We start from the raw sequence: 13,776 nt of genomic DNA, 5'->3' as shown, positions 1-13,776 counted from the left end.
TTTAAACCATGTATAGTATTTTAAAAGGTACACTCACCGGAGGTCCCTTCTCCACCTGCCAGGTCCAGGAAGCAGCCTTGGGTGGGTTCGGGGCGTACTGGCTCCAGGTCCAGGGTGAGAAACAGTTCCTGGCTGTCGGGAAAACCGGTTTCTCCACTTGCTTGCTGTGAGCTATCTACAACCTCCTCATCATCATCATCTTCTTCGTCCCCAAAACCTGCTTCCGTGTTGCCTCCATCTCCATTGAAGGAGTCAAACAACACGGCTGGGGTAGTGGTAGCTGAACCCCCTAAAATGGCATGCAGCTCATCATAGAAGCGGCATGTTTGGGGCTCTGACCCGGAGCGGCCGTTCGCCTCTCTGGTTTTCTGGTAGGCTTGCCTCAGCTCCTTCAGTTTCACGGGGCACTGCTTCGGGTCCCTGTTATGGCCTCTGTCCTTCATGCCCTGGGAGATTTTGACAAAGGTTTTGGCATTTCGAAAACTGGAACGGAGTTCTGATAGCACAGATTCCTCTCCCCATACAGCAATCAGATCCCGTACCTCCCGTTCAGTCCATGCTGGAGCTCTTTTGCGATTCTGGAACTCCATCATGGTCACCTCTGCTGATGAGCTCTGCATGGTCACCTGCAGCTTGCCGCGCTGGCCAAACAGGAAATGAGATTCAAAAGTTCTCGGTTCTTTTCCTGTCTACCTGGCCAGTGCATCTGAGTTGAGAGTGCTGTCCAGATCGGTCAGAATGGAGCACTCTGGGATAGCTCCCGGAGGCCAATACCGTCGAATTGTGTCCACAGTCCCTCAAATTCGACCCAGCAAGGCCGATTTAAGCACTAATCCACTTGTCAGGGGTGGAGTAAGGAAATCAAATTTAAGAGCCCTTTAAGTCGAAATCCCCTTAAGTGGCTTCCTTGTGTGGATGGGTGCAGGTTTACATCGATTTAAACGCTGCTAAATTCGACCTAAAGTCCTAGTGTAGACCAGGGCTGAGAAATGTAGACTACAACATGTAGTAGAATATCAAAATTGTACTCCTATTACTATCAACATCACATACGTACAGTGCCCTCTACTTATAGCAAGCGGGGATATTGCAGACAGTCAGTTAGTGAATCAAAATATATTTACCTAATGAAAATTTAATCTTCATCCGTGAGATCATGGTTCATAGGACAAACGTCAGGTGTTGTGAACACTTTGAGACCTAACTGTAAGAATCTACACTATAATGTTCCTCCTGCCGATGTAAGTTGCCCGCTACACTGACTTAATTCCACCTCCTCAAGAGGTGTAGCACTAGGTTGATGTAGTTAGGTTGGTGCGGTGTCAAGGTAGACACTTTTCAAAGTGGCAGCCGTGTTAGTCTGTTTCAGTAAAAACAATGAGGACTTGTGGCACCTTGGAGAATAACAAATTTATTTGGCCATTAGCTTTCGTGGGCTAAAACCCACTTCATCGGATGAATGTAGACACGGTGTTGCTTCCTTCGGACTGTCCTAGCAGACAGCCGGAGCCCTGCCACCCAGGGCTCTGGCTGTCAGTAGCCCACGCAGACAGTTAAATCGGTGCAAGCGCTCCTGGCTAGGATGTGCACCGCCGACAGAAGAAGTTAGTGTGACCATGCAAAACCGATTTAATTACTACAGTGGCTGTCTGTTGACATAACTTAAGTCGACTTAATTTTATAGGGTAGCGTTGCCCTGAGCATCCATAGGCTGTTCAGGTGCTCTGCAGAAGGAAGGCGAAACTAAATGGAAGAGCTACAGACTTTTTTTTTTATTCCCCTTGCAAAACTAATTGCTGAGAAGCTGCAAATCTTCCTTTTTAGTTAAAAATCTGTAGAATTTTTTTAAACCATTTTTAGTAGAACAGCCTGTAAGAACGGCATGTGTTCTCCCTGTGTAGGAGACGCAAACAGGCGGCAGATTTATGTTTTATTGACAACCTTGTGATTGCCTTCAGTCATCCATCATAACAGGCATTTACTGAATCAACTTTTATCTTCTCTCTCCTTTCAGGAAAAGATGGCACCTTTTCCCACCTGGCAACACCACTTTCCTTTATCCCACTAGGATCCCTTATGAGGAATCCAGCATATTCAGCAAAGTCAACATTGTCAACCCTGATCTGAAACACTGTCCTCAGTTCAAGAAAGCCCAGGCCCATGTGGTTACACTCAATCCAGGACAGGTACCACCCACACTTAGACTTTACGTTATTTTACATGAGCTAGGAAAAGACGACAGATCAGCTTTCCCCTTCCCCTCCACCAGTATACTTGAGATTTAATACAATTATCTGGCTACAGTAACTTGCTTTGCTCACTGTTATTGTTTTGCCTGACTTTTAAATGAGAACTGCCAACACTTTGAGGACTAGCTCAAAAGGCTGCCTAGTTTTATAGAAGTCCTTGCAAGTACTTACATATCCTCTTCTTAAAAAGGTAGTTTTGCAACTTTCGAGAGCAGTGCTCTAGCCTGTCTACTCCGAAACCTGGATGTTGTGTGAAGTGTACTTGATTAATGAGTAGGCAGAGCTAACAAAGAAACGTGATGATGGCGAAGAATAACCTTCACCATGGAAACGTTTGCCCAACTTCTTGCTTTAATAGTGGAATATTTATAATGAGAATGTTTGCATCTATAGTGCACTTCACTGAAAGATTGTGTAGCGTTTTACAAGGGTGTCTGAGTATTAGTAACCCTATTTTAGTGATGAGGGAACCAATGGACTGAGAAATCAGTCTTTGAAAATCAAGCTATAAGTGAGTTGCACAGCATCACACATAGGGTTGCCAACTTTCTAATCGCACAAAACTGAACACCCTAGCCCCTTCCCTTCCCTGAGGCCACACCCAATCCCGCCCCTTCCCCTAGACCCTGTCTGCCGCTCACTACATTCCCCCTCCCTCGGTGGTTCACTCTCCCCCCCTCACACACTTTCATTGGGCTGGGGCAGGGAGTTGGGGTGCGCAAGGGGGTGAGGGCTCTAACTGGGGATGCAGGCTCCGGGGTGGGGCCAGAAATGAGTGTTTCAGGGTGCGGGAGGGGGCTCCGGGCAGGGGCAGGGGGTTGGGATGCAGCAGGGGGCTCCAGGCTGGAGGTGGGGCAGAGGGGTTCAGTGTGTGGGAGGGGGCTCTGGGCTGGGGATGGGGGTTGGGGTGGAGATGAGGGGTTTGGGGTGCAGGAGGGGGCTCCAGGTAGTGGGGGGCTCAGGGCTGGGGGTTGGGTTTACCTCTGGTGGCTCCCGGTCAGTAGCCCAGCGGGGTTAAGGCAGGCTTCCTGCCTGCCCTGACTCCGCGCTGCGCCCCGGAAGCTGCCAGCAGGTCTGCCTCCTAGGCAGAGGCGCAGCAGGTGGCTCTACACACTGCTCTTGCCCACAGGCACCACCGCCGCAGCTCCCATTGGTGCTCAGGGTGGAAGCAGCTTGCGGAGCCCCATGCCCTCCCCTCCACCCCACCTAGGAGCCGGACCAGCTGGATGCTTCCGGGGCGCAGCGTGGAGCCAGGAGAGGTAGGGGCTAGCCTGCCTTAGCTCCACAGCACCACCGACCAGACTTTTAATGGCCCGGTCGGCAGTGCTGACCGGAGCCGCCAGCGTTCCTTCTCGAGAATCCACCACGAACCTTGGTAAATTGTTCCAATGGTTAATTACTGTCACCGTTAAAAAATGTATGCCTTATTTCCCGTCTGAATTTGTCTAGCTTCAACTTCCAGCCATTTACTGCATTAGTTACCCATTTTCTTATATTTAGCAATGCACATTCTTGTAAAGTGCTCCTGAAAATAGAAAGCTTAAACTTTTCAAAGTAATTTTGTGTGCAGAGCCTATTAATGGTTTACACTATGTTAACTGTTAACAGTGCCAAAAACTAAATGAATGGTTTTGCCATTTGCCCTCCTTACGGCAATAGTGGGGGTGAGGGGTCTTGATACTAAATTATTAATTTTTGCTTAATATCAGTAAAACTGTGTTTATTTAGCATAGCATTATCTACAGTGCCAGGCACTGCTATTGCAATTTATAACCTCTGTCTGAATGATTCAGTTTGATGATGACTCTATAATATGATTTTAATTAGGCTTAAACTAATTACAAATTAATCTTTGTTAAGAATGAAGGTCTTAGGTCAGCTCAGTAGTACGCCATGCCATGAAGAGATATGCTCACGCACGCACACACACAGAGAACAGATAGTGACTTGGGGTAGTGAGGAAGTGTCTCCATCCATTCCACAGCAGACTCTTAGAGCAGTCTCATCCAATACTTCTCAGCCACAAGGATGGTGTTACTGGCTTGGGACCTTTATTGTTTGAGAGAGAAGGAAGGAATAACCTAAAAGGATGCCATTATTAATGATGGAGAAGATTCCTAAATAATAAAGACTTTGATATCCACTCAGTCTCTGTCTTTCAGATGGGAATTAATACAATTACTTTAGGATTTGCAATCAGATTTATTTTGTGGTAATTTATAGTAATCTCCACTCCTTCTTGGGGAGTGAACAAAATGTTTTGGATTAGATACTGTAACAAAACAGGATTGAAAAATAAAGACAAAGGTGTTCTTGGGTATTCAGGAAAGCAACTGCATGTAGGCTGAGTGCAGCTTTGAATATCAAATAAAATTAATGTTTCTAATGCCACCTTCTGGCCAATATGTTTAATTTCATCAGTTTGCTATAAGCAATTTTCTATGCTCATTTGCAAAGTTTAACGCAATATCCCCTCATTAGTACTGTCATAAATATAAAGGGAAGGGTAAACCCCTTTGAAATCCCTCCTGGCCAGGGGAAAGCTCCTCTCACCTGTAAAGGGTTAAGAAGCTAAAGGTAACCTCGCTGGCACCTGACCAAAATGACCAATGAGGAGACAAGATACTTTCAAAAGTTGGGAGGAGGGAGAGAAACAAAGGGTTTGTGTGTCTGTCTGTAGTCGTCTTGGCCAGGGACAGAACAGGAATGGAGCCTTAGAACTTTTAGTAAGTAATCTAGCTAGGTATGTGTTAGATTATGATTTCTTTAAATGGCTGAGAAAAGAATTGTGCTGAATAGAATAACTATTTCTGTCTGTGTATCTTTTTTGTAACTTAAGGTTTTGCCTAGAGGGGTTCTCTATGTTTTTGAATCTAATTACCCTGTAAGATATCTACCATCCTGATTTTACAGGGGGGATTTCTTTATTTCTATTTACTTCTATTTTTTATTAAAAGTCTTCTTGTAAAACACTGAATGCTTTTTCATTGTTCTCAGATCCAAGGGTTTGGGTCTGTGGTCACCTATGCAAATTGGTGAGGCTTTTTATCCAACATTTCCCAGGAAAGGGGGAGTGCAAGTGTTGGGAGGATTGTTCATTGTTCTTAAGATCCAAGGGTCTGGGTCTGTAGTCACCTAGGCGAATTGGTGAGGCTTTTTACCAAACCTTGTCCAGGAAGTAGGGTGCAAGGTTTTGGGAAGTATTTTGGGGGGAAGGACGCGTCCAAACAGCTCTTCCCCAGTAACCAGTATTAGTTTGGTGGTGGTAGCGGCCATTCCAAGGATAACGGGGGTAATATTTTGTACCTTGGGGAAGTTTTGACCTAAGCTGGTAAAGATAAGCTTAGGCGGTTTTTCATGCAGGTCCCCACATCTGTACCCTAGAGTTCAGAGTGGGGGAGGAACCTTGACAAGTACATTGGGCCCTTATATATTCGTACAATGTGCTTTGATTATAACATTTTGTGCTCTTCAAACCCTTATCACTGGAAGAATAGGATTCTATTCCCAATTTAACTAGCTGTATAAAGACTGCATTAGTTTTAAAAAAGACTTTAGTTTAAACATGACTTGTGGCTGTGGGCTAAATTCCTAATAAAGCCCCAATTCAACCTCCAATTTTGTATCCACAATATATATTGGATGCACATGATAACACTGAGACATCTAACTGTTTGGAGGACCATCCAGGTAGCTGGAGGTCTCAAAGCCAGTGTTTGAACCTGCAAGTGACTGAATTCACAAAATTGCAAGCTCAGACAATTGCATGCAAATTTGAAAAATTTCAGGGGCAAATTGAGAGGCTGGTTTTAAAAATAAAAGGGGTACTTGTGTCACCTTAGAGACTAACCAATTTATTTGAGCATAAGCTTTCGTGAGCTACAGCTAACTTCATCGGATGCATTCAGTGGAAAATACAGTGAGGAGATTTATATACACACACAACATGAAAAAATGGGTGTTATCATACACACTGTAAGGAGAGTGATCACTTAAGATGAGCTATTACCAGCAGGAGAGCGAGGGCGGCGGGTGGGGGGGAGAAAACCTTTTGTAGTGATAATCAAGGTGGGCCATTTCCAGCAGTTAATAAGAACGTCTGAGGAACGGGGGGGTGTTGAATAAACATGGGGAAATAGTTTTACTTTTTGTAATGACCCATCCACTCCCAGTCTCTATTCAAGCCTAAGTTTGCAAATTAATTCCAATTCAGCAGTCTCTCGTTGGAGTCTGTTTTTGAAGTCTTTTTGTTGTAATATTGCAATTTTTAGGTCTGTAATGGAGTGACCAGAGAGATTGAAGTGTTCTCCGATTGGTTTATGAATGTTATAATTCTTGACATCTGATTTGGGTCCATTTATTCTTTTACGTAGAGACTATCCAGTTTGACCAACGTACATGGCAGAGGGGCATTGCTGGCACATGATGGCATATATCACGTTGGTAGATGTGCAGGTGAACGAGCCTCTGATAGTGTGGCTAATGTGATTAGGCCCTATGATGGTGTCCCCTGAATAGATATGTGGACACAATTGGCAACGGACTTTATTGCAAGGATAGGTTCCTGGGTTAGTGGTTCTGTTGTGTGGTGTATGGTTGCCGGTGAGTATTAGCTTTAGGCTGGGGGGGCTGTCTGTGAGCAAGGACTGGCCTGTCTCCCAAGATTTGTGAGAGTGATGGGTCATCCTTCAGGATAGGTTGTAGATCCTTGATGATGCGTTGGAGAGGTTTTAGTTGGGGGCTGAAGGTGATGGCTAGTGGCGTTCTGTTATTTTCTTTGTTGGGCCTGTCCTGTAGTAGGTGACTTCTGGGTACTGGAAACCTACTGACCGCTATTCCTACCTACATGCCTCCAGCTTTCACCCAGACCACACCACACGATCCATCGTCTACAGCCAAGCTCTGCGATACAACCGCATTTGCTCCAACCCCTCAGACAGAGACAAGCACCTACAAGATCTCTATCAAGCATTCTTACAACTACAATACCCACCTGCTGAAGTGAAGAAACAGATTGACAGAGCCAGAAGAGTACCAGAAGTCACCTACTACAGTCCATGACTGGGGTTCCTGGGCACTACTACAAAACAAACAACAAAATAATATCCCAAACAACACCGTGACTTCAGGTGGGGCCAGGTCATGAACTCCTTACTTTGTTCTTACCCAGCCCTTATGCAGGCAAAACTCGCATGGATTTCAGTGAGGTTTTACCTGAGTAACCAGCTTTTTAAACCGATTTAGCACTTCAGGAATTGGCCCCAAGTAATAAGAAGTAAAAGCAGATAAATTCTTGATAAACAAAGATCCTGTCTCTACATAAATACCTTTGAAAATAAAGAGCAGGTCAGGAATACAGGAAACATAATATATTCAAGCTCTTGTTAAAAGTCAGTAAAATGTCCAAGCTCAGAGGGTATGTTAAAATATTTTAAGGGATTTTGCTGTAAGGGAGAGTTTGAATGATTTTAACTAAAGAAGAATCCAAAAGCGTCAGAGGTGGGGTTTCATTAACATGGATAAAACCACTCTTTTGGGAGAGCGGTGTATGTGGCTGCAGATCAGCCTCTCACAGTGCCCTATGGAGTGGGCTCTTGCTGACAACGTGGAGCATCTGCTTGGTTCAGTTAAACAACAGAACAAGCCTATCTGGTACAGAAAAGTTGGACGAGGTGGAGAAACTGGTAGTGGATTTGTCATTATCGATGATGAGCTGCCGGAATAGGTTGCCTCAAAAAAAAATTTCACCTCGATCAGCAAAATATGTGAAAAATCCCTGGCTGAATCACCCACCACCTTCCCCATGAAAAAAGATCCATCAGCTACACTCCTCCCTGTACCCACCAAAAAGGAAATCCACGAACTACATACTCTTCCCTCCCATTCCATCAATCCTTCCATCCCCTGGCCTAGTACCTCTTGACCCACCATGCTATCACCTCCCCAGTATTTTACTGAGGCTGCTCAAGATGGCTCCCCTACCTAGTAGCTGTTGCCTACTGCTGCAGATGTGATAGCAACCCAGTTCTCCTGCAGTGTGAGAGAAGTGGAGACAAGCCAAGCTGTTGTGAAGGGGGGGAGGGGAGAACTTTGTGGTGCACCACCCTACCAGGGTACATTTACACATTGCAATAAAAAACCAGGACACCAAGTCTCAGAACCCAGGTCAAATTAACTTGGGCTTGTAGGGCTAAAAATAGCATTGTAGACATCTGAGAATCACGCTCCCCCCACAAGGTTTCAGAGCCCGGGCTCCAGTCCAAGCCATTTTTAGCTTTGCAGTCTGAGCTCCACAAACCCAAGTCAACTGTCCTGGGCCAGCCATGGTTGTGCCGTTGGTCTTTTTATTACAGTGTAGATGTACTCTTAAAGAGGCTCTGTTGAAGGATGCAAGAATGGGATAGCTCTGTCAGCATCTGCCACAGTTGCAGCACTAGTGGGTGCGCTCAGAGGGAAGACCCTTGTAACAAGCTGAGCTGGCCTTGGAATTTTAAATATCCGTTGAAGACATTTTTTGCCACCTTCCCCACCCAAGTTCTTCTATGCATCACTTTCTAAAGCAATTACCCAATATCTCTTTGTGACAAGCATTGATTACGTTACTTCACTCCTCAGGAAGCTCAACTTTTTCTTTAAAAAGCGAGAATATGAGCACCTTACATATGCATTGGAAGTTTCAGTAGACGTTCCAACCTGTTATGTGGCTCTGGATATACAAATCCTCTGCATCATTCCATTTACTCTATAGATGTTATCTCTGTATCTGTGCTCTTACGTTTTGCCCTTTCATTTTATCTTTTTCAGGAGATTTGTACAAATGCCTTAGTTTGCTTTTATCTGCGATGAGCTATATCTGCCATCCACTAGCCAAAATATTAAAATTATCTGAGTTGCTTCTATCTGATTGTTTATTTAGTTTTGTATCTTTCTTTTCCAACCCCTGCAACCAAGCGCTGTGAGTGAAAAGCATGCCAACAGAGAATTCTTTCTCAGCTTGAAATTATTCTGTCTGTGCTTTGCTTTTTGACTTAACCTTTCACCAACATCCATAGTTTTTTACGCTAAACATTTACCTCATTCCTTCAATTTCACTGTGGTTTACCAGCATGTTTCCTATTGATTTTCAGATGTTGTTAAATATGTATGCTCCACTTTGAAGGAGCACAAACATATGGAACTCTGTTTTGTTTCATTTGGAGATCTGATGAAGTTTTTGCTTTCCTTTCTGTAAAACTAGGCATATGAAGATCCTTACCTCTCCATTTCTCTCTCTGATCTGAAATATTCCCCATGTTCAGCCGGTTTTGTTCCCTTAGGGGCTGTTCACAATTTATGTAACGCATTAGGGCAGATGGTGCCCAACTTTATGACACAGGAGGGCAATCTAAACCTAAGCACAACCTTGCATGGGCCAAACAGAGTCAACATATTTTAATGAGATTTAAAGTCACCTGTACTGATTTATATTTTAAATCCTTCTTGTTTCATATGTGTTTAGCTAGAAACAGGCTATTTACATCATTTTAGTTTACACAAGTGTGTAAACATGATGACAAAATGCTAATGAATCAGCTGTTAGTCTATTGTGTTGAAGCAGGCCACAGGCCTTATGAAGTGGTCTGGTGACCATGTGTGGCCCGCGGGCTGTAGGTTGGGCACCCCTGCATTAAGGGATGGATGGGTCCTTAATTTTATGTGTTTTGTTTCAGTGTTAAAATGTTACAAGGGATGGATGGGTCTTGAAAATCACCAAAAAATGGGTTACATAATTTATGGACAGCCCCATACAGGTTATTTTTTGCACACAGCTGTCTGTGATAATTTTTTTGCTGTGTCTTGCAACTTCTCTAAAGATTTGCCTATTCACCTTTAATAACTTCACATTTCTTGCTAGCATAAATTCTGATGTTAATGATCATATGCTTACTAAACGCAGCTGTTCTTCCTGCTTCTTATTTATGTTTCCGAGTTATCCTCTTGGAGTCAAAGCTTTGTAGCTGCTCCATAAATTCTGTAAGGAAACAGTACTGGCTCCAGATATATACATCTTTTACAATTATTACATTTGATGTCATGGCAAGTGAAATCCCCTCTTCTGCGCCTGCAACCAGAGACCAGCCACACCGAAAGGCCAGACTGCCTTCAGAATCTTCCGTTCCTGACATCCAAGTCATTTCTCCAAGCAGCACCTTGTATTTAAGTATTTCTGCTCTTACCAATTTGTTATCTTGCTTTTGCTTCCTTGTCATCACCCTTTCCCTGGTACTCAGGAGACCCGGGTTCTAGTCCTAGCTCTGCCACTGATTTGTTACATGATGTTGAACAAGTCACTTCTCCCTGTGCCTCAGTTTCCTCATCTGTAAAATGGGGATAATGATACTGACCTCCTTTGTAAAGCACTTAGAGATCTATGTGAGAAGTGCTATAGATATTCTTTCCCATCCTCTTCCTCCACATCATATTCCATTCAACCAGTTTCCTCCTCTTCCATTTTCCTGGAAGCCTGTTGCACTAGAACTGTAAGCAATATTTCCCATACATCACAATGGCCTGAAGGGACCATTGTGATCATCTAGCCCAGAGGAGGGTAAACTACAGCCCGCAGGGCACATGCGGCCCGCAGGACTGTCCTGCCCAGCCCCTGAGCTCCTGGACCGGGAGGCCCTTCCCTTGCTGTTCCCCCCCTCCCCCGCAGCCTCAGCTCACTGCATCGTCAGCGCAATGCTCTGGGCGGCGGGGCTGCAAGCTCCTGGGGCAGCGCAGCGTCAGAGCCCGGCCTGACCCGGTGCTCTGTGCCGCACCGTGCGGCTGCCTGTCCTGGTACAGCCACACCGCCAGCCACCGGTGCTCCAGGCAGCATGGTAAGGGGGCAGGGAGTAGCGGGGGCTGGATAGAGGGCAGGGGAATGCGGGGGGAGGTCAGGGGCTGGGGATGTGGATAGGGGTTGGGTTGGTCAGAGGGCAGGGAACAGAGGGGCAGTCAGGAATGAGAGGAGGGGTTGGATGGGGTGGCGGGAGCAGTCAGGGGCAGGGTGTCCGGGGGCAGTCAGGAAGAAGGGGTGGTTGGGGGGCAGTCAGGAAAGAGAGGGGAGGTTGAATGGGGCAGGAGGTCTGGGGGCGGTCAGGGGACAGAAGGCAGTGCGGAGTGGATGGGACAGGTGTTGCCAGGGGGCCATTAGGGGGTGAGAAGCAGGGGGATGTCGGATAGGGGGCGGGGGCCAAACCATGCCTGGCTGTTTGGGGAGGCGCACACCGGCCCGCCATACAATTTCAGAAACCCAATGCAGTCCTCAAGCCAAGAAGTTTGCCCGCCCCTCATCTAGTCTGACCACCTGGATAACACTGGCCATAGTACTTCCCCAAAATAATTCCTAGAGTAGATCTTTTGGAAAAACATCCAATCTTGATTTTAAAACTGCCCGTGATGGAGAATCACCACAACCCTCGGTAAATTGTTCCAATGATGAATTATTCACCATTAAAAATGTATGCCTTATTTTTAGTCTGAAGTTGCCTGGCTTCAACTTCCAGCATTGGATTGTGTTATGACTCAGTTGAGATCCAATTATTATTTGTTCCACACATATGTATGTACGGACTGTAATCAAGTCATCCCTTAACCTTCTCTTTGTTAGGCTAAATAGATTGAGCTCCTTGAGCCTGTCACAATAAGGCATGTTTTCTAATCCTTTAATCATTCTCGTGACTTTCTGCTGAACCCTCTCCAATTTATCAACATCCTTCTTGAATGGCGGACACCAGAACTGGACACAGTATCCTAGCAGCCATCATGTCGGTGCCAAATACAGAGGTAAAATAACCTCTCTACTCCTACTCTAGATTCCTATTCAAAACATCCAATGATAGTGTTAGCCCTTTTGGGCACAGCAGCACACTGGGACCTCATGTTAGGCTGATTATCCACCATGACTCCCAAATCTTTTTCAGTCACTGCTTCCCAGGATAGAGTCCCCCATCCTGTAAGTATGGCCAGTGTTCTTTGTCTGGCTGTATACATTTAGCCATATTAGAACACACCATTGTTTGCTTGCTGTCAGCGTTCCAAGCGATCCAGACAGCTCTGTATTTGTGGCCTCTCCCCTTCATTATTTACCACTCCCCCAATTTTTGTGTCATCTGCAACTTTATCATTGATGATGAGGAAGAAAACATAAAATCATTAATAAAAACATTAAATAGCATATGCCAAGAACTGATTCCTTTGGGACCCTACTAGAAACACCTGCTTCATTGATGATTCTCCGTTTACAATTACATTTGAGACCTATCCGTTAGCCAGCTTAAATCCATTTCATGTGTGCCATGTTAATTTTATATTGGTCTAGTTATTTTAATCAAATCCCAAGTGCGATCCCAAGTCAAATGCCATACAGAAATCTAAGAATATTATATCCTTCCCTCTTCTTTCTACTCCCCCTTCCTGTCACCAGCTAATATATCAGAACTTTCAAAATGAAATGCTGGTCAATAGGAGTTTTACTGTAGATGTCAGTGGTGCCAGGATTTCACCCTGGACCTTAGGGCCTGCTTCATATTTATTCTGATGCCATTCACACTGCTCTGGCAGTGTAAAGGAAGCATACATTACACTCCTGAGTGATGGTGTGAAGTGGCCTTAGTGTAAATGAGTATCGGTGCTTAGAGTTTTGCTATTGACTTTGGTAGATCAAGTTCAAACTCTAAAACTGGGTACTATATTCATAGATTCTGAGACCAGAGTGTACCATTATCATCTAGCCTGACCTGTATAACATAGGCCATAGAACTTGTCTGAATTAACACCATTGTGATCAATCTTTAGCAAGTGGAGGAATCTGTAACGTCTTTGGACTTCTGCACCACATCTACATTTTAACATTTGGTTTGTTTAATGGCACATATGCATTGTGCTCACAGCTGCATGATTCGGTTTGTTCTTGCTCAGAACATCCACTTACTCTGGTCTGTAAGCTGCATGAGATTAAGGTTACTTTCTGAATATTCTTGACGCTCAAACATGTACAGCCTTTTGCTTGTTTTAAATGGAAACTTGTGAGCCATATTTCAGCTCATCATCCAAAATTAACCCAGGCTCACAAGCCCTGATACTACATCCATTTATGCAGGTGCTTAATTGACTTTATGTACACAAGTTGTCTCATTTAAGTTAAATGTGTATGTAAGTGTTTGTAGAATGGGGGCCTCATTGGTCTTTTTTTCCATATAGTTTTCTAGTCAACCCAGTACTGTATTATCTGAAAAGGTGGTTATCTTGATGATAGGACATTCTTATAAGTAATTTGTGTCTAGCAAGAAAAAAAAACTGTCCACAGTTCAGATAAAAATCATTGCTGCTCTTCCCCTTACTGAAGTGTATCTTTTTACTGTCTCTATAGTCCAACCATTTTCTTACCCATTAAAAAACAGTCTTTTATGCTGTTCTTGATAACCCTATGTTAATCTAGTGTTCTGTAATCTATAAAGCTAGTACTATATCATCAAAACAATGTTAATGTCTTCGTACCATA

At 44.5% G+C, this 13,776-nt stretch overlaps 1 protein-coding gene across 4 annotated transcripts in view; it reads left to right on the top strand.

Moving 5' to 3' along the window:
- Positions 1-13,776, top strand: part of HSPBAP1 (HSPB1 associated protein 1) — an 88,552-nt gene that overhangs the window by 68,438 nt on the left and 6,338 nt on the right. For all 4 annotated transcript variants that reach the window (XM_073305104.1, XM_073305102.1, XM_073305101.1 and 1 more), the window contains exon 5: positions 2,015-2,186. In XM_073305104.1, the coding sequence (XP_073161205.1) occupies positions 2,015-2,186 (172 nt within the window). The remainder of the gene's footprint in view (positions 1-2,014; positions 2,187-13,776) is intronic.

This window comes from Lepidochelys kempii, chromosome 11, assembly GCF_965140265.1.
Source record: "Lepidochelys kempii isolate rLepKem1 chromosome 11, rLepKem1.hap2, whole genome shotgun sequence".
Lineage (NCBI taxonomy): Eukaryota > Metazoa > Chordata > Testudines > Cheloniidae > Lepidochelys > Lepidochelys kempii.
The sequence above is the reverse complement of the archived record's forward strand: the minus strand, read 5'-3'. Positions and strand labels throughout refer to the sequence as shown.